Source organism: Dipodomys merriami, unplaced genomic scaffold (genome assembly GCF_024711535.1).
Source record: "Dipodomys merriami isolate MVZ:Mamm:240054 unplaced genomic scaffold, mDipMer1.0.p SCAF_202, whole genome shotgun sequence".
NCBI classification, from domain to species: domain Eukaryota; kingdom Metazoa; phylum Chordata; class Mammalia; order Rodentia; family Heteromyidae; genus Dipodomys; species Dipodomys merriami.
The window spans coordinates 363,332-389,747 of NW_027203405.1; the positions used below are offsets into that span (position 1 = coordinate 363,332).

General features: G+C 57.8%; 1 protein-coding gene across 3 annotated transcripts in view; it reads left to right on the forward strand.

Moving 5' to 3' along the window:
* Rnf213 (ring finger protein 213) overlaps positions 1–26,416 on the forward strand; it is a 96,032-nt gene that overhangs the window by 47,299 nt on the left and 22,317 nt on the right. For all 3 annotated transcript variants that reach the window (XM_070031596.1, XM_070031599.1, XM_070031598.1), the window contains 22 exons: positions 1,316–1,533; positions 2,940–3,080; positions 3,168–3,332; positions 5,174–6,329; positions 7,213–7,406; positions 7,528–7,683; positions 8,444–12,058; positions 12,910–13,046; positions 13,540–13,635; positions 15,952–16,070; positions 17,401–17,532; positions 17,892–18,016; positions 18,251–18,383; positions 18,580–18,718; positions 19,630–19,821; positions 20,741–20,886; positions 21,988–22,142; positions 22,825–23,028; positions 23,289–23,473; positions 23,983–24,103; positions 26,012–26,112; positions 26,199–26,381. In XM_070031596.1, the coding sequence (XP_069887697.1) occupies positions 1,316–1,533; positions 2,940–3,080; positions 3,168–3,332; positions 5,174–6,329; positions 7,213–7,406; positions 7,528–7,683; positions 8,444–12,058; positions 12,910–13,046; positions 13,540–13,635; positions 15,952–16,070; positions 17,401–17,532; positions 17,892–18,016; positions 18,251–18,383; positions 18,580–18,718; positions 19,630–19,821; positions 20,741–20,886; positions 21,988–22,142; positions 22,825–23,028; positions 23,289–23,473; positions 23,983–24,103; positions 26,012–26,112; positions 26,199–26,381 (7,813 nt within the window). The remainder of the gene's footprint in view (positions 1–1,315; positions 1,534–2,939; positions 3,081–3,167; positions 3,333–5,173; positions 6,330–7,212; positions 7,407–7,527; positions 7,684–8,443; positions 12,059–12,909; positions 13,047–13,539; positions 13,636–15,951; positions 16,071–17,400; positions 17,533–17,891; positions 18,017–18,250; positions 18,384–18,579; positions 18,719–19,629; positions 19,822–20,740; positions 20,887–21,987; positions 22,143–22,824; positions 23,029–23,288; positions 23,474–23,982; positions 24,104–26,011; positions 26,113–26,198; positions 26,382–26,416) is intronic.

Consider the following 26,416-nt stretch of genomic DNA (forward strand, 5'->3'; position numbering starts at 1 on the left):
GGGATTCGCTAGAGGAGAGTGGGAGAGGCAGAGACAGAGGCCGGGGAGGTGGGAAGAGGGCCAGGCAGCAGCAGGGACCTGCAGGGACTGCCTCCTGCCACTGTGGAGGCTGCCCTGGCTCCAGCCGTTGTGGCAGCTTTGCTGCCTCCACCGGGGGCGCTAGGGCCCCCTTGCATCTGTGCCCTTCGGTGGCAACAGGCTCAGGGAGAATGACCTTGAGTTTCTTTTTAAGTTTATTGGCAGTGCTGGGGTTTGAACTTCAGGCTTAGAAGTTCCTAGGCGGGCACATTGTCACTCGCTCTGGTGATTTCTTTTGATGTTTTTGTTGGTCATGGGGCTTGAACTCTGGGCTTGGGCGCTGTCCCTGAGCTCTTCAGCTCAAGGCGAGCACTCTACCACTTGAGCCACAACACCACTTCCAGTTTTCTGGTGTTTTACTTTTTTTTTAATTGGAGATAAGATCAGGAAGGTGGCTCAGTGGTAGAGCGCTTGCCTTGCATGCCTGAGGCCCTGGGTTTGATTCGTCAGCACCACATACACAGAAAAAAAAAGCTGGAAGTGGCGCTGTGGCTCAAGTGGTAGAGCGCTAGCCTTGAGCTGAAGAGCTGAGGGACAGCGCCCAGGCCCAGAGTTCAGGCCCCTTGACCGGGCCCCCCCCCCAAAAAAAAAAATTGGAGATAAGAGTCTCAGACTTTTCTGCCCAGGCTGGCTTTGAACTGTAATCCTCAGATCTCAGCCTCCTGAGTAGCTAAGATTACAGGCATGAACCACGGACACCCAGCTTGCTCTGGTTATTTCTGAGATGGGTCTTAGCTTTCTGCCCAGACTGGAATGGACTGTGCTCCTTCTATTCATGTTCCTCATGGATAAAACAACAGATTCACCCCGCTATACCAGCTTTTTATTGCTCAGGAGTCTCGTTTACCGCAGCCGGCCTCAATCTATAATTGTTCTGTTTTCTGCCTCCCAAGTAGCTGTGATCACAGGTGTGAGCCACTGTCCCTGGTTTTGTCTCAGGTTTTAGAGTGAATCACCCATATAGGAATAACAGCCGAGCTTCAGCGAACCTAGCGTAGATTTAAAGAAATAAGGCGCCTGCCGCCCCAGCCAGGGCCAAGGGCAGACATCGCTGCCGGGGAGGCTGGATATCAGTGCACCAGGGTCAGAGATCCCTCCCGCAGGCAGGGAAGCGTCCGGGCTCTGTCCCCCTGCGGTCCTGGCGTGGCTACTCGCAGCTCACAGTGGGGTGTTGCCCCAGTTCGGAACCCCATGCCCACAGAGGAGCAGAATGTGCTAACCTCTCTTCTCTCTCAAGGCATCCACGAGCTCAAGGTGTTTGTGGACTTGGCCTCCATCTCAGCCGGGGAGAATGACATGGACGTGGACCGGGTGGCCTGCTTCCACGACGCCGTGCAGGGCTACGCTTCCCTGCTGTACAAGCTGGACCCCGGGGCAGGCTTCCGGGAGGTCCAGCAGCAGCTGGGAGAACTGTGGAAGGCTCTGGACAATGACCCGTGCCTACCCGACAAGCTGGTGAGCGCTCCTTCCACCTCCCGGGCAGACGACGGTCACCGAGGCGCCGCTGAGCGTCCTCGGGCCGAGACGGAGCCCACGGTCACGCCCCTGGGTGGAGGGTGTGTGCAGAGCCATTTAACGGATGGCTGTCTATGACTCTTCCTGTGTGGAAATGTGTCAGAGAGATGTACATCTGCAGACCACTGCAGTCATCTCCAAGCTCCAAACTCGTGTGGACCAAAGCTGCAAAGCCGTGTGGACCAAAGCGTCACTACATGTGACCAGTATTTTTTTTTTTTTTTTTGTCAGTCATGGGGCTTGAACCCTGGGCCTGGGTGCTGTCCCTCAGCTCTTTAGCTCAAGGCTAGCGCTCTACCACTTGAGCCACAGCGCCACCTCCAGCTTTCTTCTGCTTATGTGGTGCTGAGGAATGGAATCCAGGGCCTCATGCATGCAAGGCAAGCACTCTACCACTACTGAGCCACCTTCCCAGCCCCATGTTACCAGTATTTTTCTCCAGATGGTAATGATGACCATTTTATTCTGTGAGATTTTGGTATTTTCCACAATTGATATTGATTGATTGTGTGTTTTTGTGTGTGTGTGTGTGTGTATATGCACACACACTTGTCCTGGGGCTTGAACTCGGCCTGGGCACTGTCCTTGAGCTGCTTTGGCTCAAGGCTAGCACTCTTAACACTTGAGCCACAGCGCCACTTATGGCTTTTTGGGCAGTTTAATAGAGATGCAAGTCTCACAGGCTTTCCTGCCTAGGCTGGCTGGGATTACAGGCATGAGCCACCAATGCCAGGCTTTAAAAACACTTCGACATAAATGAACTTACCTTGAAAGTTGGAGAAAGCTGTGCTGGGTCCCGGCAGACCCGGGCCAATTCTCCGGGTGCAGTCAGAGGAGGACGGGGTGTGGAGCAGGGAGCCGAGCCGGCCATGTGCGCTCTGCCCCGTCGGGAGTGCAGAGCAGAAGCACAGTCAGAGTAGTCAGGGCTCCCCGCGCATCCGTCCTCCGAGGCCCTGAGCCCCTGCGGCGCACGGCGGCCCCCACTCAGCCTCCGCGGCCCCCGAGGGCCGGCAGCCCCAAGGGCCGGCAGCCCCGAGGGCCAGCAGCCCCGTGGGCATGAGCGACGAGCGGAGGCAAGCCCACTGCATGAGAAGGGTCCTGCTGGATGGGCAGAGCCCATGGACACGGCCCGGGCCCGGGACGGCCGCCCTGGCCCTGGAGGAGGGTCCTGCTGGATGGGCAGAGCCCATGGACGCGGCCCGGGCCCGGGGCGGCCGCCCTGGCCCCGGAGGATGAGGCCGTGGAGTGGCCGGTGTGAGGCCCAGGTGGAGGTGAGATGGGCAAAGAGCAGAAGGCCGCGCGGGGGGAGACAGACCCCGCTGTATCCTCCACCTTTGTTCCAACAGAGAGACTCCGCCAGGAACTTGGCGTGGCTGAAGACGGTGAAGGAGAGCCACGGCTCGGTGGAGCTGTCCTCGCTGTCCCTGGCCACGGCAATCAACAGCCGGGGAATCTACGTGATTGAGGCGCCCCGAGGAGATGGGAAGGTGAGCCCCCGGGGTTCCTGGTGGGCCCGGGCAGGGGAGGGGGCGATCTGGGCCTGAAAAGCCTCTCTACGCCCCTGACCGGCCCAGGTGAGCATGGATGCCGTGCTGCGCCTGCTCCTCCCTGAGGGCCACGGCGGCACGGAGACCGTGCGCGACTACTCCCTGGAGGAGCTGAAGGAACTTCTGAACAAGCTGATGCTGATGTCTGGCAAGAAAGACCACAACCACGTGGAGCTGGAGAAGTTCTCCGAGGTGAGGGTGTGCTTCCGTGCTGCTGCGTGCAGCTGCGCCACGCTCTCCCTCTCTGGCACGGGGCAAGGGGTCAGCCTTGGCACTGGCTGGGCAGCTGGCTGTGCTCGCCAGCCGTCTGGGTCTGCACGGGGCATGCGCATGCGTGGTAGCTGCAGACAGGCCCCTGAGCCCGCAGGCCTCAAGGGCAGGGCTTCCTCCTCGTGGTCCCCACACGGCCCGGCTGTGCCCAGAGGAGATGACCCAGGGGTCCTCAGAAAAAGCAAAAATGGTAAATTGCTTCACCTGACAAGAACCCAAACACCTGGTGGGTGCCAGTGGCTCACGCCTATAGTCCTAGCTAGTCAGGAAGCGGAGATCTGAAGTTCAAAGCCAGCCTAGGTAGAAAAGTCTGTGAGACTCTTTTACTCCGAAAAGCTGGAAGTGGAGCTGTGGAAGTAGAGCAAAAAATTGAAAGGACAGCACCCAGCCCCAATACTGGCAGACACACACACACACACACACACACACACACTTAAAGATTCAATTCGATTGGCATTGTTTGTCAAAACCATCACAGCCTAATGGATATAGATGGATTGGTGTCTAAATAGTCTCATTGTATAAGGAGGTTTTCTTTAAAGTTCATATGAACTTTACACTTGATATTTTATGAGTGGGGGTGTGTATGGGTGTATACTGGTTCCAAGGCTTCAGTTCAGGGCCTGGGCATTTTTTTGCTCAAGGCTGGTGCTCTAGCACTTGAGCCACAGTTCCATCCTTTAGTGGTTATTTGGAGATAAGAGTCTCTTAGAAGCCAGGCACTAGTGGCTCAAGCCTGTAATCCTACTCAGAATGCTGAGATCCAAGGATTGTGGTTTGAAGCCAGCACGGGCAGAAAAGTCCATGAGGGGCTGGGAAGGTGGCTCAGTGGTAGAGCACTTGCCTTGCACGCCTGAGGCCCTGGGTTCCATTCCTCAGCACCACATAAGCAAAAGGAAAAAAAGCCGGAAGTGGCGCTGTGGCTCAAGAGGTAGAGCGCTAGCCTTGAGCTGAAGAGCTGAGGGACAGCACCCAGGCCCAGAGTTCAGGCCCCACGACCGGACCCCCTCCAAAAAAAAAAAGAAAGAAAAGTCCATGAGATGCTTGTCTCCAGTTAACCACCAGAAAAACAGAACTGGCTTAAAGGAGTAGAGCACCAGCCTTGAGTGAAAAAAGCTCAGGGACAGTACCCAGGCCTGAGGACGAACCTCACCACTGACCAAAAAGAAAAAAGAAAAAAAAATCTCATGGATTTTCCTGTCCAGACTGGCTTTAGACTTGATTCTCAGATCTCAGCCTCCTGACTAGCTAGGATTACAGGTGTGAGCTACCATTGATATTCTTTTTTTTTTTTTTTTTTTTGTCGGTCGTGGGGCTTGAACTCTGGGCCTGGGTGCTGTCCTTCAGCTCTTCAGCTCAAGGCGAGTGCTCTACCACTTGAGCCACAGCACCACTTCTGGTTTTCTGGTGGTTTATTGGCGATAGGAGTCTCACAGATTTTTCCTGCCTGGGCTGGCTTTGAACCGCGATCCTCAGATCTCAGCCTCCTGAGTAGCTAGGATTACAGGCTTGAGCCTCCAACCATTGATATTCTTTATCTTTTACCTTTTTGCTGTGATGAGGCTGATCCTATCAATGAGGGAGGAGCAATAATCATAATGATTGTGTGTGTTTCTGTGGCAATGAGCGAATCTAAGGCAAAGACTCAACGTTGGAGTTACAAGGCTGTGTTTAGAATACGGGTCCCCGTCCAGCACCTCACAGCACCAGTCTCCCGCCCATTCCTCCCGCTGTCTGCCTTACGGTTGCTTTCCTCCTCACAGGTGTTCTGCAGCGTCCAGCGGCTTGTCCAGGCCTTCATCAACCTGTACTCTGCTGGAAACATGCTGTTCAGGACCTGGATGGTAGAGATCTACTGCAGCCCCAGGAAGGGTGTCTGCGTGCGCATGGACTTGGGCCTGGAGCTGGTGGGCCAGCTGGCCGAGCACGGGGACGTCCTCGAGTGCCTGGAAGCCCTCTGCAGGCAGATGGAGACGTTCCTGCACCAGTGGAAGGAGGAAGTGAAACAGAAGCGAATGGAGCACTTTTACCTCAACTTCTACACAGCAGAGCAACTGGTCTACCTGAGCACCGAGCTCAGGAAGCCCAGTCCCAGCACCGCCGCGCTGATGATGCTGTCCTTCATCCTAGACGGCTGCACAGCCAGCGATATCCTCCGCGCCACAGAGGCGTGTGTGGATAAGGTTACCAGAGACTGGGAGACCAGAGCGAGGACAGCCCTCCCTCTGTTGCTCAAACTCATGCCTGGCCTGGTGCCCAAGCTGAAGATCATCATGGAAAAGTCCATCATGTGCATCAGTGCCCTTCTGCCCGGGTGCTTGGACCTGGAGGCCCTTGGCTGCTGTCTGGCAGAGCTGGCCAGGCGGAATGGACCTCCCGTGGAACGCACCCTGCCCAGGGGCCTGCGTGTCGGCCGGCCCAACCTGGTCTTGTGTGGTCACTCCGACGTGCTGCCCGCCGCCCTGGCCCTCTACATGCAGGACCCACACCAGCCCCTGCCCACCTTCGACGAGGTGCTGGTGTGCACGCCGCAGACCGAGCTCGAGGAGGTGGCGCTGCTGCTGCGCCGCTGCCTCACCCCGGGCTCCCGGGACCACAAGGTCTACAGCCTGCTGTTTGCCGACCAGCTGAGCTACGAGGTGGGCTCCCAGGCCGAGGAGCTCTTCCAGGACCTGTGCAAGCGCGTCCACCGCGAAGACTACCGGCTGGTGCTGGTGTGCGACGCGGAGCGGGGCCACTGCTACCTCCCCTCCGCCTTCAGCCAGCACAAGGTCCTCCTCGTCCCGCAGGCTCCGCTCAAGGACATCCAGGCCTACCTGGGGGACCATTTCCAGGTCCCGGAGCAGACCCCGTCGGCCGCGGCTGTGTTTGGAGACCGGCTGTGTGTTGGGCTGGTGACTTCGGAAAGGGCGGGTGTCGGTAAGGGGCCTGGGGCAGACAGGTCCCAGCCAGACAGACCCAGGAAGACAGTGTTCACACAGATAACACCCTGCTGCAGGTGGAGAAACTGAGTCCAGGGAGACTGTGACTCCCCAGTAGTTAGAAATCAGCGTATCTGCCAGAATCTGATCTTTGTTATTTTTGTTTTTGTTTTTGGTGCTGGGGATCGAACCCAGGACATTGCACTTGCTAGGCAAGTGCTTTGCCACTGAGCTACATCCTAGCCCAATCTTTTTTATTTTTTTTTGCCAGTCCTGGGGCTTGAACTCAAGGCCTGGGCGCTGTCCCTGAGCCTCTTTGTGTTCGAGGCTAGTGCTTTACCACTTGAGACACAGCATCACTTCCAGCTTTTTCTTGAGTTGTCTATTGTAGATAAGAGTCTCACAGACTTTTCTGCCCTGGCCTGTGTTTAAACCACGATCCTTAGAGCTCGGCCTCCTGAATAGCTAGGATTACAGGCGTGAGCCACGGGGTCTCCACTTGGCCTTGATGGTCTTAGCTCATTGTCTTACACCTCCACCTCCCGAGTCTCTGAGATTACAGGCTTGCAGTGCTCTACCCAGCATCCAGGGGCCCTTGGTGCCCCTTGAGTTAGTACGTGTCCCCTGCTGCAGGGCGGTGGTGGCCACCAGCTGCTGACAGGGCCCCATACTTCTCTTGTCCTAGCCCACCAGTCATGCTGTGTTCTGTGTGGACGGTGGTGGCCGGCCGGCCTGGGCAGCAGGGATGGGGGAGGCTGGCCGGGGTAGGGGGGAGGCGTCAGGGTTTGTGTGTTCTCTGCCTTGGCGTGGGGCTGCATCTCTTGGAGGTCTTTGCCTCTTGGCCCCCCTCGAGATCTAATGTCTACGTTTCCATATTGCAGGAAAGTCTCTCTACGTGAAGAGGTTATGTGGGAAACTGAGAAAGAAGTTAAACCATCCAAAAGTACCTTTAAAAACCATTCGGCTGACTGAGCCTCGGGTGGATGAGAGCTACGTGCTGAGCTCCCTCCTGCCCTTCCTGACCGAGAGAGATCAGCGGACGCCTGTGATATTCCACCTGGACGTGACCAGCTCTGTGCGCGCCCCCCCCGCCCCTCCCTGCGGGGGGAACTCCTCCCCAGAAAAGCCCTGGGGGCCTGGGGGTGGGCCGCGGCCTCAGGCTTTGTGCTCACAGGCCCTCCTGATCCTTTCTTTAGGTAAAGACTGGCATTTGGGTGTTTCTTTTCAAACTCCTCATTTTACAATACCTCATGGACGTGAGGGGGAAGATATGGCTGCGGAACCCCTGCCATTTATACATCGTGGAAATCCAGAAGGGCAGCTCAGAGCAGCCTGAGCGGTCTTCTAAGCTGGTAAGCAGGGAACGCTGTGGTCCTGGCCAGGGCTTCGCCAGCCCCTCTGTCTGGGAGTGAACCGTTCTTGGGTTTCCACAACTTTTTTTTTTAATTGTGAAAATACCATGCAGAGGGGTTACAGTTACAGGGGCAAGATAATGAGTACATTTCTTATCAAGCATTGTTGCCTCCTCCTCTGTTTCTCCTTCCCATCCCTTCTCCACAACATTTTTTTTTGTCGGTTATGGGACTTGAACTCTGGGCCTCAGCTCAAGGTGAGCACTCTACCACTTGAGCCACAGCGCCACTTCTGGTTTTCTTGGGGTTCATTGGAGATGAGAGTCTCATGGACTTTCCTGCCCGGGCTGGCTTTGAACCGCGGTCCTCAGATCTCAGCCTCCTGAGTAGCTGGGATGGCAGGCTGAGCCACCTGCACCCAGCCTCCACCACTTTTGCCATAGGAAGCAGCTGACTCCATGGTTAGTACAGAAAAATAGCCATCATTAAACTTGGTTGTTTTGTTTCATTTCTTTTTTGTGTGCTTGAGCGTTAGGGCTGGGGCTCTGTCCTTGAGCTTTTGTGCTCAAGGCTAATGTTCTACCACTTCTGGCTTTTGGGTAGTTAAGTAGAGGTAAGAAGAGTTTCAGGGACTTTCCTTCCCCAGTTGGCTTTGAACCATGATCCTCAGATCTCGGCCTCCTGGGTAGCTGGGATTTCAGGTGTGAGCACCAGCGCCCAGCTTAGTTATAACAGTTCTACTTATGTCTCTCCTTTGCAGAATTCGCATGTCCCTCCGTTCAGATTTCTTGACATCTTCCCCATGGTCACCTGCAGACCTCCCAAGGAGGTGATCGACGTGGGGCTGAGTCCACAGCGGAGGCTCAGGGAGCCCGGGATGGACAGGAAGGAGTTCCGCAGCACAGCGTTCCAGAGACCTTTCCAGTACCTGAAACGCTTCCACCAAAAGGAAAACCTAGACTGGTTTGAGTACCAAGAAGGCTCCGTGGAGGGCACCCCGGAGGAGTGCATCCAGCACCTCCTCATTTACTGTGGGGTGGTGAACCCGTCCTGGTCCGAGCTGAGGAATTTTGCTCATTTCTTGAACTGTCAGCTGCAGGACTGTGAGAACTCGCTCTTCTGCAAGCCGGATTTCATCGGCGACACTCTGAGGGGTTTCAAAAACTTCGTGGTCACCTTCATGATCCTGATGGCGAGGGATTTCGCCACCCCAACGCTTCATACCTCCGACCAGAGCCCCGGGGGTCACTTGATCACCATGGACGGGGTTGCGGAGGAAGATCTGGCTCCCTTCTCTCTCCGGAAGAGGTGGGAGTCGGAGCCCCACCCGTATGTCTTCTTCAACGGCGACCGCACAACCATGACCTTCATTGGCTTCCACCTCCAACCCAAGAATAACGGCTTTGTGGACGCCATCAATCACCAGACCCAGCAGGTGATCAAGAGCAACGTCATGACGACCGAGCTGTACCAGGGGCTCTTGCTTCAGCGGGTCCCCTTCAACATCGACTTCGACAGCCTACCCAGATGCGAGAAGCTGGAACGCCTCTGCCTGGCGCTGGGGATTCAGTGGGCCGAGGACCCCGACGAGACCTACGAGCTCACGACAGACAACATGCTCAAGATCCTGGCCATCGAAATGCGGTTCCGGTGTGGGATCCCCGTGATCATCATGGGAGAGACGGGCTGCGGGAAAACCAGGCTCATTAAGTTCCTCAGTGACCTGCGACGTGGCGGTGTCCCTGCCGAAACGATGCAGTTGGTGAAGGTCCACGGGGGGACAACCGCGGCCACCATCTACTTCAAAGTCTGGGAGTCGGAGGAGCTCGCCATCAAGAATCAGGAGCAGCACCAGTTGGACACCATCTTGTTCTTTGATGAAGCCAACACGACAGAAGCCATCAGTTGCATCAAAGAAGTCCTGTGCGACCGGACGGTGGGCGGCCAGCCCTTGGAGGAGGACTCGGGCTTGCAGATCATCGCCGCCTGCAACCCTTACCGGAAGCACTCGGAGGAGGCGATCAGCCGCCTGGAGTCGGCAGGCTTGGGGTACCGGGTCAGGGCCGAGGAGACAGCGGAGAGGCTGGGGTCCATCCCCCTCAGACAGCTGGTGTACCGGGTCCACGCGCTGCCCCCGAGCCTCATTCCTCTGGTGTGGGACTTTGGACAGCTGAACAACATGGCGGAGAAGCTGTACATCCGGCAGATCGTCCAGAGACTGGTTGGTTGCATGGAGGTGGAGGAGCCGGACACACAGGTGATCGCAGGCGTGCTGGCCGCCTCCCAGGCCTTCATGAGGAGGAAGGAGACCGAATGCAGTTTTGTCAGCCTGAGGGACGTGGAGCGCTGCGTGAAGGTTTTCAAGTGGTTTCACGACCACAGCGAGATGCTCTTGGCCAAGCTGGATGCCTCTCCCTGCGAGTCCCACATCAGCGACGGTCACTTCGACAGAAATCCCACGCTCTGGTCTCTGGTTATGGCCATTGGGATATGTTACCACGCCTCTTTAGAGGACAAGGAATCGTACCGGAAAGCCGTCTGTCCCTGCTTCCCCGAGCCCTACGATGACAGCCGGGTCATCCTGGAGGAGATCACTCGCACGCAGGACCTTTTTCTGAACGGGGTGCCACTCAGGAAGACCATCGCCAAGAACCTGGCGTTGAAGGAGAATGTCTTCATGATGATCGTCTGCATCGAGCTCCGGATCCCGCTCTTTCTGGTGGGAAAGCCGGGCAGCTCCAAGTCTCTGGCCAAGACCATCGTGGCGGACGCCATGCAGGGCCAGGCCGCGCACTCCGAGCTGTTCCGCAGCCTGAAGCAGGTGCACCTGGTGTCCTTCCAGTGCAGCCCCCACTCCACCCCCCAAGGCATCATCGGCACCTTCAAGCAGTGCGCCCGCTTCCAGCAGGGCAAGGACCTGCAGCACTACGTCTCCGTGGTGGTGCTGGACGAGGTGGGGCTGGCGGAGGACTCCCCCCAGATGCCCCTGAAGACGCTGCACCCCCTGCTGGAAGACGGGTGCATCGAGGACGACCCATCCCCACACAAGAAAGTCGGCTTCGTGGGCATCTCCAACTGGGCCCTGGATCCCGCCAAGATGAACCGCGGGATCTTCGTGTCCCGCGGCCGTCCCAACGAGCGGGAGCTCATCGAGAGCGCCCGGGGCATCTGCTCCTCCGACCCCATGGTTCAGCGCAGAATCCAGGGGTACTTCACGCCCTTTGCCAGGGCCTACGAAGCCGTGTGCCGGAGACAGGACAAGGAGTTCTTCGGGCTCCGCGACTACTACAGCCTTATCAAGATGGTCTTCGCCACGGCCAAGGCCTCCAGCAGGAAGCCTTCCGAGCGGGGCATCGCGCATGCCATCCTGCGGAACTTCAGCGGCAAAGACGACATCCCGGCCCTGGACATCTTCACGGCCAGCATCCCCGAGGCCAGGTACACGGACAGAGTCAGCACCGTCGAGCTGATCAGGCAGAACATCTTCGGGGGCCCCGAGAGGGCAGCCGGCGAGGACCCCGACCACGACGCCGAAGCCCGCTACCTCCTGGTGCTGACCAAGAACTACGCGGCCCTACCCATCCTGCAGCAGATGCTCAGCGCGGGGGCCCGGCAGCCCGAGATCATTTTTGGCTCGAGTTTCCCCCAGGACCAGGAATACAGCCAGATCTGCAGGAACATCAACCGGGTGAAGATCTGCATGGAGACCGGCCGCACGGTGGTGCTGCTGAACCTGCAGAACCTGTACGAGAGCCTGTACGACGCGCTCAACCAGTACTACGTCTACCTCGGGGGCCAGAAGTACGTGGACCTCGGCCTGGGCACCCACCGCGTCAAGTGTCGGGTCCACGCGGACTTCCGGCTCATCGTCATCGAGGAGAAGGACGTGGTGTACACGCAGTTCCCCGTGCCCCTCATCAACCGGCTGGAGAAGCACTACCTGGACATCGGCACCATGCTGGAAGACAGGCAGAGGGGCATCGTGCAGGAGCTGGCCAAGTGGGCGCGGGACTTCGCGGAGGTGAAAACCCAGCAGTTCACGGCCGGGCACAGGTACCGCGCCGAGGACGTCTTCGTTGGCTACCACTCAGACGCCTGTGGTGCCGCCGTGCTGCAGGCCATGGACAGGCAGGGCCCCGGGGAGCTGGCCACCGAGGAGACGTCCGACAGGGTGCTGGAGGCCGCCAAGCTGATCCTGCTGGACTGTGCCACGCCGGACGCCGTGGTCCGGCTGAGCGCCTCCGCGCTGGGCGCGCACACTGCCCGGCAGCTGGCGGGGAGTTACTACCACGCGCAACAGCACGACTCCTTCGCAGACTTCCTGCAGGCTCACCTGCGCGCCCCACATCCGGAGCGCCACGCCGTCCTCACAGAGGTACCTGCTCCCCCAGCCCCCCAGTTCCCCACCTGTGCCCCTGGGGCTGGGAACTCTCCATCATGGGGAAGCCACGGTGTAGGAATGATGCAGAGCACTGCTGAGACTTTTCGTTCTTCTGTGCACAGTAAAGAGAAGTTCAGTGTCACTGAGCTTCAAGCATCGGCTTCTGAGCGGGGCTGGGCGCTGGTGGCCACGCTGTCGGCAGCACCAGCCTCCTCTTGGAGGCCGCATCTCTGCACGCAGGCCCAGGGTGTTGAGGGGTTCGATGGCATGGGCTCATGGGGTGGAAGGTCAGCCTCTAGTGAAAAAGCTCAGAGTAGTGCCCAGGCCCTGAGTTCAAGGCCCAGAATTGGATTGGCACAAAGAAGAAAAAAGCTAGCTGTAGACAGGTAGTGCTGATTGCTCACTGCATAGAGGGGCAGCAGGCAGCGGGGGTTCTAGGGCGCCCCTGGGTCTCCCTGGAGCTAGCTGGGAGCTTTCGTCAGGGCTGAGATCACAGGGATGAGCCGCAGGCTGGAGCCAAGCGTGAAGCCCACTTGGCTGCGTTGGAGCTGGCGGTGTGGGAGTCGGTGGGCCGGTGGTCGGGCCAGCCCGGGCTGCGGGTTCGGTTCGGGAGCTGGGGTGTCGGCACACCAGAACGTTTGACTTTTCACACTGACTCCTCCCTCAAGCGTGAACCAGACCACAGTGTGCTGAGCCTCCGGCTCACGGATGAGAACCCGAGTTGGGACCGAGGGCCGGAAGACACGTGGGCATCTCAGAAGGACGGGGCGGGCGTGCGCACCCTGAGGCCTGCGGGCAGCGGGGCACGGGGGCTCCAGCCCACCGTCCGTGCTGTCACTTTGCAGATCACTACTTTCTCCAGGCTGCTCACCGGTCACGACTGTGAGGCCTTAGAGGCAGAGGTGCAGGGCTTGGCCAGCAGACCCACGCTGCTGTGTCTGCAGCAGTTTGACACGGAGAGCTCGTTCCTCAAGAAAGTCAGGTGACCTTCCCCCCCCACCCCATTTCCTGCGCACCCTCGCGAGGCCCCTCTGTCCCGCCTCTCAGTTCCCATCTTTAGGATGCTTGCTTCGGCTGTCTTTCTAAGTGTTCTGCTTTTCAGGGAGGAAACCACAGCGGCCTGCTGGTTTCTGTGCAGCCCCTGCACTTTTGTGGGGAAATTCCTTGTCCCTTTCTTGGACGGAGAATGCACTTAGAGCCGGGCGCCGGTGGCTCTCACCTGTCATCCTAGCTACTCAGGAGGCTGAGAGCTGAGGATGGTGGTTCAAAGCCAGCCCGGGTAGGAAAGTCCATGAGACTCTTACGTCCAGTTAACCCGCAAAAAGCCAGAAGTAGAGCTGTGGATCAAGTGATAGAATGCTGGCCTTGAACAGAAAGCTAAGAGGCTGCACCCAGACCCTGAAAACCAAGCCACTGGATCTGAAGGGAGGGAGGAAGAGGGGGAGACTGATGTGCATATTCCCCTTTTTCTTCAGAAGCTGCCTCGTGGACACAGCTGGGGACAGAGTTCTCATCATCCAGACCGACTTCAGTGACACCACCCAAGGTGGTCAGCTGATCGCCTCGGCCAAGTACGCTTTTCAGGGTTTGTCTCTGAAACAGCGTAGGGAACCCAGATTTCTTCAGGACTTTCTGCCCTGAAGCCAATAAACACAGATATAATAAGAAAGCGCTTCTCCCTGGAGACAAGGAGAGCTAGAGAAACTGCAAAAAAGAAAAAAGAAAGGCTGGAGACGTTGGTCAGGCAGTAGGGCACCTGCCCAAGGCTCTGAGTTCAGACCTCAGTGCGGAGAGGGACAAAAAAGCCAAAGACAAGTAAATAATAGAGTGTTAATAGTCAAGTTTTTGCTCTTTGTTGAGTTTTCAATTGCCCAATTAGAAGTTACTGCAAGTTGAAAGACACAAAACTGTATGAATGCTTTTGGACATCTTTATGGTGTTCCTAGTGGAACTCTGACACTCTCCGGATTAACTATGTGAAATACCAGATTAACTGTTCATTTGGCAATTATCAAGATAATGGCAGATGCTATAGAGTGATATCTGGGCATTTTAACACACTGGAGGCCGAAGTTCCTTCAGAGTTGTCAAACCCCGCCGGGTCCGGCTTCGGCTCCCGGCCCCCGGCCCTGGCCCCCTGGAGGGCCGGCCAGGATGCTGGGGGGGGGGGGGGGCGCCTGGAGGGCCAGCCAGGATACTCGGGGCCCCCTGGAGGGCCGGCCAGGATACTCGGGGCCCCCTGGAGGGCCGGCCAGGCTGCACGAGCATCGGGGCCCTGCGATGGGGGCAGGGCAGGCTTCTGGCTGGTGATGGCCCACTGAATGAGCACCTGTGAGTTCGCTCACGGGGAAGAAGTGCCTGTCATGAAGTATGACAATGACTTCAGGCCAGAACTCCTGTCACCAAGGGTGGCCCCGTGGCCTGCCAGACCCCCACTGCCTTCCACGACTCCTGTCACCAAGGGTGGCCCCGTGGCCTGCCAGACCCCCACTGCCTTCCACGACTCCTGTCACCAAGGGTGGCCCCGTGGCCTGCCAGACCCCCACTGCCTTCCACGACTCCTGTCACCAAGGGTGGCCCCGTGGCCTGCCAGACCCCCACTGCCTTCCACGACTCCTGTCACCAAGGGTGGCCCCGTGGCCTGCCAGACCCCCACTGCCTTCCACGACTCCTGTCACCAAGGGTGGCCCCGTGGCCTGCCAGACCCCCACTGCCTTCCACGACTCCTGTCACCAAGGGTGGCCCCGTGGCCTGCCAGACCCCCACTGCCTTCCACGACTCCTGTCACCAAGGGTGGCCCCGTGGCCTGCCAGACCCCCACTGCCTTCCACGGCTCCTGTCACCAAGGGTGGCCCCGTGGCCTGCCAGACCCCCACTGCCTTCCACGGCTCCTGTCACCAAGGGTGGCCCCGTGGCCTGCCAGACCCCCACTGCCTTCCACGACTCCTGTCACCAAGGGTGGCCCCGTGGCCTGCCAGACCCCCACTGCCTTCCACGGCTCCTGTCACCAAGGGTGGCCCCGTGGCCTGCCAGACCCCCACTGCCTTCCACGACTCCTGTCACCAAGGGTGGCCCCGTGGCCTGCCAGACCCCCACTGCCTTCCACGGCTCCTGTCACCAAGGGTGGCCCCGTGGCCTGCCAGACCCCCACTGCCTTCCATGGCTCCTGTCACCAAGGGTGGCCCCGTGGCCTGCCAGACCCCCACTGCCTTCCACGGCGTGGCTTCCGCTCAGTGGCTGGCTTGGAATTGATTTTTTTTTTGTTGTTGGTTATGGGGCTTGAACTCTGGACCTGGGCGCTGTCCCTCAGCTCTTCAGCTCAAAGCTAGCGCTCTACCACTGAAGCCACAGCACCACTTCTGGTTTTCTGGTGGTTTATTGGAGCCAAGAGTCTCACAGACTTTCCTGCCTGGGCAGGTTTTGAACCTTGATCCTCAGATCTCAGCCTCCTGAGTAGCTAGGATGACAGGCGTGAGCCACGGCACCCAGCTGGGATTGATTTTTTTTTGTTGTTTTTTTTGGGGGGGTGGGTCTGGTCATGGGGCCTGAACTCTGGGCCTGGGCGCTGTCCCTCAGCTCTTCAGCTCAAGGCTAGCGCTCTACCACTTGAGCCACAGTGCCACTTCCGGCTTTTTTCTTTTTGATTATGCGGTGCTGAGGAGTGGAACCCAGGGCCTCATGCATGCAAGGCAAGCGCTCTACCACTGAGCCACCTTCCCAGCCCAAAAGTACTCTATGATTTTTTTTTTTAATTTATTTTTTGTCCGTCATGGGGCTTGAACGCTGGGCCTGGGTACTGTCCCTGAGCTCTTCAGCTGGAGACAAGGGCTCTACCACTATGGCCACAGCGCCACTGGGATTGATTGTTGTCTGTTTTGTTTCAATAGGTATTCTGCAATCAATGAGATCAACAAAGTACAAGAGACCGAGGGCCGCGTCTTTGTCTATTTCATCACAAAGCTATCCCGGATGGGAAGTGGGGCATCCTATGTGGGTTTCCATGGAGGTAGGACCCCAGTGTCCCAAGTGTGCTCATTTACTAGTACCTGGTTATTGCTTTGGGAGTCCCATATCTGAAACCAGAAGATGAGCCCCAGGACATTGTCTTCAGATACAATTAGATCTCATACCTAGGGTCCTGGTTCATAGCTAGCCTCTTAAGCCCGGGCGTGGTGGTGCACACTTATCATCCCAGCACTCCGGAGGTTGAGGCAGGAGCACCGCAAACTCAAAGCCAGCCTGGGCTTTGTCATAGGGCTCAGTCTCAAGAGAAAAACACCAAAGGCATCGTCTGGGGCCCTGTGGTGGCCTCAGCATGTCCCGGGGGCGTCAGGGCCCTGGGGCTGGCCGCCTCCTGCCTGTGTGGCCTCCTTCTCCCGACCCGGCACCTGCACTGATCACTGCATTGGCCCTGAAATGCAATGTTCCCATCTCCGCATGTCTCTTGGTCTCTTGAATGCTCACCATCTGTGTGGTATAAGGTGACTGGTACTTTAGAAACAGGGGCAGCCGGGTGCTGGTGGCTCAGGCCTGTAATCCTAGCTATTCAGGAGGCTGAGATCTGAGGATCACCCATCAAAGCCAGCCCGGGCAGGAAAGTCTGTGGAACTCTTATCTCCAATAAACCACTAGAAAACCGGAAGTGATCCTGTGGCTCAAGTGGTAGAGTGCTGGTCTTGAGCTGAAAAGCTGAGGGACAGCACCCAGGCCCAGAGTTCAAGCCCCATGACCAACAGAAAGAAAGAAATAAACAGGGACGTGGTGGTGGGGGGCAGAGTTTGGTTTAGAAATCTCATGGAAAATGGAAAGCAAATCCAGCCAACACCACATATCCCTTTTCTGTGTGTGTGCGTGTGTGCACACGCGCATGTGTGCATGTGTGCACACTGGCACTGGGGCTTGAACTCAATCTTACCCTTTCTTTTAGTCTTTTCGCTCAGGCTAGCACCCTACCACTGGAGCTGCACCTCCACTCCTGGCTTCTTAGTGGCTACTTGGTGTTATGAGTCTTTTAGATTTGTTTTCCAGGCTGGCTTCAAACCATGATCCTCAGGTCTCAGCCTCCTGAGTAGCTAGGGTGACAGGTGTGAGCCACTGCAGGTGCCAGACTCCTTTACTCCTTTTGATCATGATAATGAGAGGAACTCCGTGGAGAATCCCAGCCTTCTCTGTCTATCCTTTGCGGTATTTGTCTGATAGCTTCTGATGTGTCCAAGGCCTTAGGCTCTCAGCAGCCGTGGAAGCGGGCCTGGCCTGGCGCAGCGTCCCTGCTCAGAGCTCACGGGGAGGCCGGGGAGGGAGGGAGGGAGGACACCGAGTGCTGGTGTTCCCCGCAGGGCCGTGGCGATCCGTGCACATCGATGACCTCCAGAGATGCACGCTCATGGCCTCCGATGTGACGAAGCTGCAGAGTGTCACCATTAGCCAGTTGTTCCGGCCGGGAGTCCAGCCTGCGCCCGAGCGGAGAGGTGGCCATCTGGGGACCACGCAGGGGTGGCCGGGGCGGGCGGGAGGTACGCGTGTGGCAGCTCCCACTGGAGCCCCTTTGAGCCTCGGCGCCTGTCCGTTAGCGAGAACTCAGGCCGCGGAAACGTGCCCGCGGCCTTGTGTCAGCTGTGGGGGGCGGATCCAGGCCCGGCTCCCGTGTTGGGTGCCGAGTGGGAGATTTAGGCCTCTGTCTGCATGTCACACGTCCCTTACCTGGGGCCAGCACTGCTGTTAAGGACAGGGACACCTGACAGGTCGCGGCCCGGTGCCCGCCATCCCGCCCCGCCTCACCCCTGCGTGTCCGGGTGCTGTCCTGAGTGACTGTCTGCTGTGTCTGCAGGGGAAGGTGAGCAGGAGAATGACATGGACATAGACAACACCTCTGGGGAGCTGCCGGAGACAGAAGCGGAGTCGGGGGGTCCGGAGGAGATGGAGTGGGAGGACTCTGGCCCCGGGGCGGCCGAGGTAAGTCTTCTGCAGGCACCGGAAGTGCATCTCGGCCCCTGGCCAGACGAGGGTAGAGAGGAGCCGGGGCCGCTGTGCTGGGTGTCGGTGGAGCTCTCCCCTCTCCCCTCCTCCCCGCCCTCCGTCCAGGACTGGCGGCCTGGGTGCAGGGGGCGGGCACACGCCCTCCTCCCATCCCCCTCCGCCTGTAGCTCGGCCTTGGCCTGAGCTGAGACGCTGTCCGGACCCTGGCAGGTGCTGGACACCACGCGGCTGCTGAGGAGCTGCGTGCAGGGTGCGGTGGGGCTGCTGCGGGACCAGGGCGGCACACGCAACATGCGGCGGGTCTCCATTCTGCTCAGCCTCCTGGACGAGGACCAAGGCAACGGTTGGTACCCGCGGGGGCGGGCTCCGGTCTGTGCCTGTGCCCAGGGGGGCGGGGGGCGGGCTCCCGAGGGCGGAGTCGGCCCCAGGGTGCGGGCCCAGCCCCTCGGGCAGAGCTGACAAGGCAGAGTCCGAGGGCGGCTCTCTCCGGCGCATCTCCAGGATTCACCAGCCGGCTGTGTCCCCTGTGCCTTTTGCAGCCGCTTTCCTGTGCGTGTCCAAGAGGCGCCTCCACGTCCTCCTCTGCAAGCAGGAGGAGAATCTGCTGTGCAGCCTCAAGGCGTGGGTCTCCAGGGAGGCAGCCAACCAGGACGCCCTCCAGGAGGCCGGCACGTTCAGGTACCCGCGGCAGGGGGCGCCGCAGGGGTGGACGCTGCTCCCGCGGCCCCTCCCGGGCTGAGGAAATGGGGCGGGAGGGCTGCTCCCCCCCCCCCGCACCCTAGCCCCAGGTGCCTCTGGGGAGTGGGTATGGCCGAGTTCGCTGGACACTACTCATGTCTCTTGGCGTTCTTTTCATCATAACATAAGAACCAGCACAGGGACACACACCTGTAATCCCGGCTGTGTGGAAGGTGCAGGTGTGGAAGGTTGAGGCTATCCTGAGAAAAGTCGGTGACAAGACCCTTTTTCCAAAACTAAAATGAAAACAGGGCTTTGCTCACGTGGCCGTGTGCTGGCCTGGCGTGTACCAGGCCCTGGGTTCCCTCCCTAGGGTGGCAAAAGTTCTGGTCCTCCAATTTTTTTTCCCATGGCTGGCCCTCTGCCACTTGAACCGCACCTCCCCTGCCAGCTTTTTGCTGGTTAGTTGGAGATAACACTTTCAAAGGTTTGTTTGCTGGCTGCCTTCAAACCAGAACCTCAGGTCTCAGCTTCCTGCCTCGCTAGGATTACAGGTGTGAGCCACGGGCGCCCAGGTCTGTTTTCTTCCTTTATAAAGCCCGGGGATTGTAAAACTCATTTTAGAACACAGTTATATATTCAAGGCAAATGTCTATTCACCTTCATGGTGAAGCTCCAGCCTATTAGCTATTGAGTTAATGTCCATCCTGCTGGTTGCCTCTACCCAGACATTTCTATTTATGAATGTCTTGTCTTATATAAAATAATAGTAAGAAGAAGAGGAAGAGTAGTCTAGGTTTCACCTTGCAGTGGTACTGGAGTTGGAGGATTTGCAGGGCCAGGGAGGGAGGGAGTTGTGGGGGGCCCTCCCCGGGCTCCTCTGTGCCCAGCGGCGTCTGTCCCCGTGACAGGCACAGCCTTTGGAAGCGGGTGCAGGGCACGGTCACCCCGCTCCTGGCCAGCATGATATCGCTCATGGACCGGGACGGCAACCTGGAGCTGCTGACCAGGCCCGACACGCCAGCCTGGGTGCAGGCCATTTGGATGTTTATCTTTGGCGACGTCAAGTTCCTGGACATTCCTCTTGTGGCAAATACCATGGCGTGAGTAGGAGACTCATTTTACAGGAAGGGAGGGAATGAAAGGCACGCCAGCCACGCGCTCTCGGGAGCATTTGCTGGCGGTGAGCGTCCCCTCTAGAGTGACGATTGTACATTCGTCATGGCTTAGAGGTGGCCTGGAGGGTGGCGGTGGGAGGTGGCCGTGCGTGTCTCGGTTCCCCACCGAGGCTGTGGAGCCGCCCACGCCCCACGCTCTGCGCCCTGGCCTGCGGGCGCTGGGCGGCCCTGGGAGCCCTGCGGGCGTAGGCGCAGCGGACCTCCCAACGTGGCTTCTTGATCACAGGGAACTTTGGGTTGGGGCCTGGACGAGGAGGTGTACATAAGAACCAGGACTCTGAGTTGCCCGCTGAGGCTCTGTGGTAGAAGTCAGGGCAGTGTTGGTATCCACGAGAGAAAACCTCATTTTAACTGCTGTAGTTATGTACAGGAGAGCCAGGGCAGGGCTGGCAGGGAGGGGAGGGGAGGAGAAGGAAGGGCAGGTGCAACTCTAGAAGACCTGACTCTGCCCTAAGACTTGGCTATTTGCTTGGCCTCTGCCCACCTTGATTTTTTTTTTCTCCTCATCCTGGGGCTCGAACTCGGGCCCTATCCACCCCTTAGTGTATTTTGCTCAAGGGTAGCACTCTACTGGTTGAGCCACAGTTCTACTTCTTGCTTTTTTGTTGGTTAATTAGAGATAAGACTCTCAGACTCTTCCACCGGTGCTGGCTTTGAAGTGTGATCCTCAGATCTCAGCTTCCTGAGTAGCTGGGATCATAGGGGTGAGCCACTACTGCCTGTCTTGGATTTGGTTTTGCTTTGTGAACGAGGGGTGTCATGCGGCTGCTGCCCTCCGTGCTGCAGACCAGCTGGTGCTCCATCCTCACTCTGTAGTCTCACTCCCGTGTCCCCGCCGCCGCAGATCCAAAAGTGAGATGCCGCCCATCCTGGTGCAGAGCGACATGAGTCTGCCCGAGCACGAGTCCAACAGCGTCCCGTTCAGCTGGAGGATCAAGGACTACCTAGAAGAGCTCTGGGTCCAGGCTCAGTATATTGGCGACGCCGACGGTGAGGCCACCCCAGACCGGTGCAGGGCGGTGTGGGCGGCTCCACCTTTCCTCTCAGAGACCCGCTGACCGGCCACAGGCAGAGCGGCAGCAGTGAGCGAGCGCCCGGTTCACCCGGGAGATTTTAACTTTGTCTGTGGAATACCTCCAAGTTTGTCTCGTTCTTGAATTTTCTGTGGAGAGAGTCTCCAACAGGGGACCCAAAGCCTCTAAATCACACTGTGAGGAGATTGGCAGCGATCCACGGCAGCCAGCACCGGCTAGCAGCCAGCGACCCTTCCACTCAGGGAGCGGTCGGTCCGTCCCCCGACAGTCCCTGGCCGGGCAGCTCTCCGCTTGCCTGTCACGTGCCCAGGACGCTGGTTGTTGTCACTCCAGAAAAACCAGCCCTGGCCCAGATGGCTTAGAAAAGTTGCCTTTTACCCACTGAAAAACTGTTCTCACAGCACTGGTCAAACTGCTCAAAGGAGCCGGGCACCAGCAGCTCATGCCTGTCATCCTAGCTATGCAGGAGGCTGAGATCTGAGGATCACAGTTCAAAGCCAGGCCGGGCAGGAAAGTGCCTGACCTCCAATTGACCACAAAAGCCTGGGAGTGGCACAGTGCTCAAGTGGTAGAGCGCTAGCCTTGAGCACGAAAACTCAGGGGCCCCAGGACTGACAAAAACACTCGAGAGACCTTGATCTGGGCCAGCATTTTGCCACTCTGTTGGCACAAACGTGCTTTCCCAGGACGGCATCTGAGCAGGCTCTTGCCTGCCCGAAGGCGGGCCTCTGGCTGGCGGGGCTCTTACTCAGTCCAGTGTGACCCCGGAACTGTAGGCATGCAGCACAGAACTTGAGCTGTTTCGGATGTTGTTGTTTTTCATGTGTTTCCTGCTTGGCTATTTGTGACCTAAAGGTAGACTCTGCCTTTGATCCATTTTCGTTTTGTCGGGCCCATGCCTGGTCCCTTCTTGTCTGCAAGGTCAGGCGGCTGACGTCACTGCGGTGAGCTCAGTGGTGATCAGCTGAGCACAGCCGCTCCTCCCCAGGAGCGTCTCTCCCCTGAGCTCACGGTGTCTCTCACTGAGGCCACTGTCTGGCTTCCTGTCTGCCTGCAGGGCCCTCTAAGAAGTTGGTGGAAATCTTCCAGAAGACTCCCCTGGGCAGGTTTCTCGCTCAGCTCCCTGAAGAACAGCAACAGGAACTCCTGCAGGACTTCACAAAGGACTTCCTGCTGTTGACCAGAAGGGTGTCTACCTGCCAAGAGCTTGAGGTAGATATTAACTCCAGGAAGATGATAGTAACGCTAGGAAGACGATATTAACACGAGGTAGACATGGCGCTCGCCGCAGGTGTGGCTTTCTGCAGCACGCTCTGTCATGAGGGAGCGGGACGGGGTCCCCACAGGCCTGGGGGTGGTAAGGCCCCTCCAGCGGCTCACCACACACGGGCCAGTCCTAGGCCACTGCTGGGGACTCACTACAACTTTGTTCCCTGCAAGTCCTCTGATTTCTTAGGAGCATCTTCTTTTTAAATGTCAAGTTTTAGCCAGGAGCTGGTGGCTCACGCCTGTAATCCTAGCCACTTGGGAGGCTGAGATCTTGAGGATTGCAGTTTGAAGCTAGCCAGGGCAAAAATAACTGTGAGACTCTTACCTGCAATTAATCACAAAAAAAGCTGGAAGTGGCTCTGTGGCTTAAGTGGTAGAGAGCTAGCCTTGAGCCAAAGGAGCCCAGGGACAGTGCCCAGGCCCTGAGTTCAAGCCGCATGACCAATGAAAAGAAAAAAGAAAAGAAAAAAATGGTCAGTGGATTCTAGCAAAAAGCAATAGGGGATTAGGAGCCTGATTTTTTAGTTCTTTTTTCTTGTCTTTGGGTAACTTTTCAATAGTTCAGATTTTCCGTAGGGAAATGTGGGTTCGTAATCTAGCTCCCTGAGAGCCTCTGGTCCTCTAGGTCCTGCAGATGGCGCTGTGGTCCTGCATCAGAGAGCTGCAGGTGGTGATCGGCCAGCCAGAGGCTCCGCTCTCCCTGCCGTGGGTGCATCTGGCTTATCAGCGCTTCAGGACCCGGCTGCAGACCTTCAGCCGAATCCTGGCCATCTACCCTCAGGTTCTGCAGAGCCTGATCGGAGCCCCGCAGCAGCACAGGCCCGAAATGGTACAGCCTCTGTGGGGAAAGCCCGGCGAGTGCCAGGGTCCTCCGGGCTGGGACGCACGGGCAAGGGGGAGGGAGGGCACTGTGTCCCACATGGAGAGGCCTGCTGGGCACACATGTGTGACCGTGCCAGGATGTTGGGGGAGGGGGCCATAAGCCGGCCCTGCAGGAGCGGCCCTGAGAGCCCTGGCCTCAGGATCCCATCGCCACGTGGAACGGAGGAGTGGGGACCCTCCTGAGTCGCATGCCTGTGCTCTTGGCAGACACTGGACACCTTTGCGGCCATGGCCTGTGTGGAAATGCTGACGAGAGACATCCTAAGGCCCAGCCCGCAGGCCTGGCTGCAGCTGGTGAAGAGCCTGTCCATCCCGCTGGAGCTGGTGTGTTCTGAGGGCTACCTGCAGGAAGGCGGCGGGGCCACCGCCAGGGCTGTCATCCGGCAGGTCAGGTGAGAGCTGGGCACCCACCGCTGGGGGCTCGCCCCGGCCGCTGGGGGCTCGCCCCGGCCTTCCCTTGTGGGCCTACAGCGTCCTGACGCGGGAGCCAGCAGGTGCATTTGCTGAGCCCTTCCTAGCACCAGGAGCTCACCCGATCCAGACAAAGGATCACCCCGGGGGTCCGGGGATCGTGGAAGCAGGGCAGCGAGCGTGGCTGTAGAGGGACAGCCCTCAGGGCTGGGGTGTCCCGCACGGTGTGAACGCCAGGAGGGACTTAGCTGCAGAGCTGTGGTGGGGACCACGTCAGCACAGGCACCGAGTGGGAGACACAGAGGCTGCCTGTGCCCAGCCTCAGCGAGAGCGCCTGTAGGTCAGGAGCCTGGCACAGCCTGGCACAGGCTCTTCTTCCTCACCCAGGCTCCCTCCCTATCCCCGCCCCTGCCCCTGCCCCCCCACCCCTCCAGCCTCTCAGGCTGCCTTGTCAGCACTGAGTGAGCGACACTCACTCCTCTTTGGTCAGAGCCCAGTGGAACCGCATTTTCTCGGTGGCGCTCTTCGTGGAGCACGTGCTCCTAGAGACCCAGAGCCAGCTTCCCGAGCTCAGCCCGCTGGTGACCGAGCACGTCCTGCTTCTGAACAAGGTAAGCGCTGGCCTGGGCTGAGTCCCCCCTCCCCCCCTTCCTCCCCACCCCCCTGGGGCAGGATGGGGCCTGATGCTTCGTGCCTGTGACCCAGGTAGTCATGAGAAACCCAGGAGAGTCACAGCCATGGCTGGCCCGGGCAAAAGCCCAAGACCCTCTCTGGAAAAGCAACAAGCTGACGGGGCTAGGGGCATGGTCCAAGTGGTAGAGGACTTGCCTCTCAGGCTTTGAGTTCAATCCCGAGTACTACCAAAAAAAGATACAATGCCTGAGCGCTCCCTGACAGTTCCGCGCGAGTCAGGCCAGCGCACCCGCCCCGGTGCTCATCCACCCCGGTACACTTCCTCCCCCCGCCCCCGCCTGCGTCTGCCCCTGGCACCTCGGCGATTTTCCCCGGCAGTACAAAGTGGCAGTGCCAGGAGTCTGCCACCACAGTCTGTGACGGTTTCAGTGCGCTCCCTCTCCCGGTCGCTATATCAGGGTGGGTGACTTCAGACAAACTTGCCTGTAGTTGTGTGCCACAGGATCCCTCAGGGCATGTGCTGTGTGTGATTGTGTGTGGTGAGTGTGTGAGGTATGTGTGATGTGTGTGATATGTATGATATGTGTGTGGTGTATGATGCGTGTGGTGCTTGGTGTGTAGCGTGAGGTGTGTGTGTGGTATGTGTATGGTGTGTAGTATGCATGATGTGTGGTGTGTGTATGGCATGTGTGATATGGGGTGCATGTATGGTGTATGTAGTGTGCATGATGTGTGGTGTGTGATTTGTGTGCTGTGTGTGGCTGTGGTGTGTATGGTGTATGTGATGTGTGTGGCACATGTATTGTGTGTTTATGGTATGTGTGATGTGTGTGTGTATGTGTGATGTGTGTGGTTCACATTTTGGTACTAATGGTGCTGAGCATCTTCCCATGTGTCCCTGAGCACTTGTGCATCTTGCTTGGAGGAATGTCTAATTCCATTGTCCATTTTGGATTAAAACATCAAACTGATCTGGGTATTAAAAATATATCAAGGATCATGGTTTGAAGCCAGCCCTGGCAGAAAAAGTCCATGATATTCTTACCTCCAGTAAACTATTCAGAGAAAGCTGGAAGTGGCAATATAGCCCAAGTGGTAGAGTGCTACTTTTGAGCACAGAGGCTCAGGGACAGCACTGGACGTTCAAGGTCCAGAACCAGCAAAAAAATAAATAAATAAAAAGTATGTTATATAATATATATTATCTTATATATATATATAAAATCTCCAAAGGTAATTAATCTTTGAAATTCAGGGCGCTATGGCTCAAGTGGTAGAGCACTAGCCTTGAGCTGAACTGCTCAGGGACAGCGCCCAGGCCCTGACTTCAAGCCCCCTAAGACTGGCACCAAAAATAAAGTAGATGATAGGTACGCCACCAGTCATGGTGATCTTCTTATTTAAAATTTGAAATATCTCATAATGGTAGGAAGTAGACCTTCAAAGAAAAGAGGAAGAGGGCTGGGAAGGTGGCTCAGTGGTACAGTGCTTGCCTTGCATGCATGAGGCCCTGGGTTCGATTCCTCAGCACCACATAAGCAGAAAAAGCCAGAAGTGGTGCTGTGGCTCCAGTGGTAGAGCGCTAGCCTTGAGCTGAAGAGCTCAGGGACAGTGCCCAGGCCAGAGTTCAGGCCCCATGACCAGCCAAAAAAAAAAAAAAAAAAAAAGGGAAGAAGGGAAAAATTCAGAAATTGGACATAAAGACCATCACGGTCAGCAAAGGCAGCCAAAGGGTCGGTACTATGAAAGAATGCAGAAGGCCTGGCACTATAGATGCCCCACGACCTGCCCGCCCCGCACCTGCGTAGCAGGCCCTTCCCTCTGCTGCCTCTGCCCTACCTTACTGCCCGCACAGCTTCACCCCTGCCCACCCCTGCCTACCCCAGTGTCTGCAGGAGAACTCTGACATCAAGACGCCCCGGCCTTTTGCGGCTGTGATGAACTTGCTTTGTAACTGCAAGGACAAAGCCAGCAGTTCCTTAGCCAGGTGAGCCCCGGCTCGGGACCTGGATGGGGGCCAGCCGTCCTCCGGGGCGGCGTCAGGTGACCACTGAGCATCTTCTTGGGTCCTAGGTTCGGCCTGCAGCCGTGCCTCGTCTGCCTGGGAGACGCCCAGGACCCCGTGTGCCTGCCCTGCGACCACGTGTACTGCCTGCCCTGCATCCAGACCTGCCTCACCCCCGGGCAGATGCAGTGCCCTTACTGTTTAACCGAACTGCCAGACGACTTCTCGCCGACCGTTTCCCAGGAACACAGGTGAGGCATCTCCTCTTTCCTCCCTTCCTTTCTCT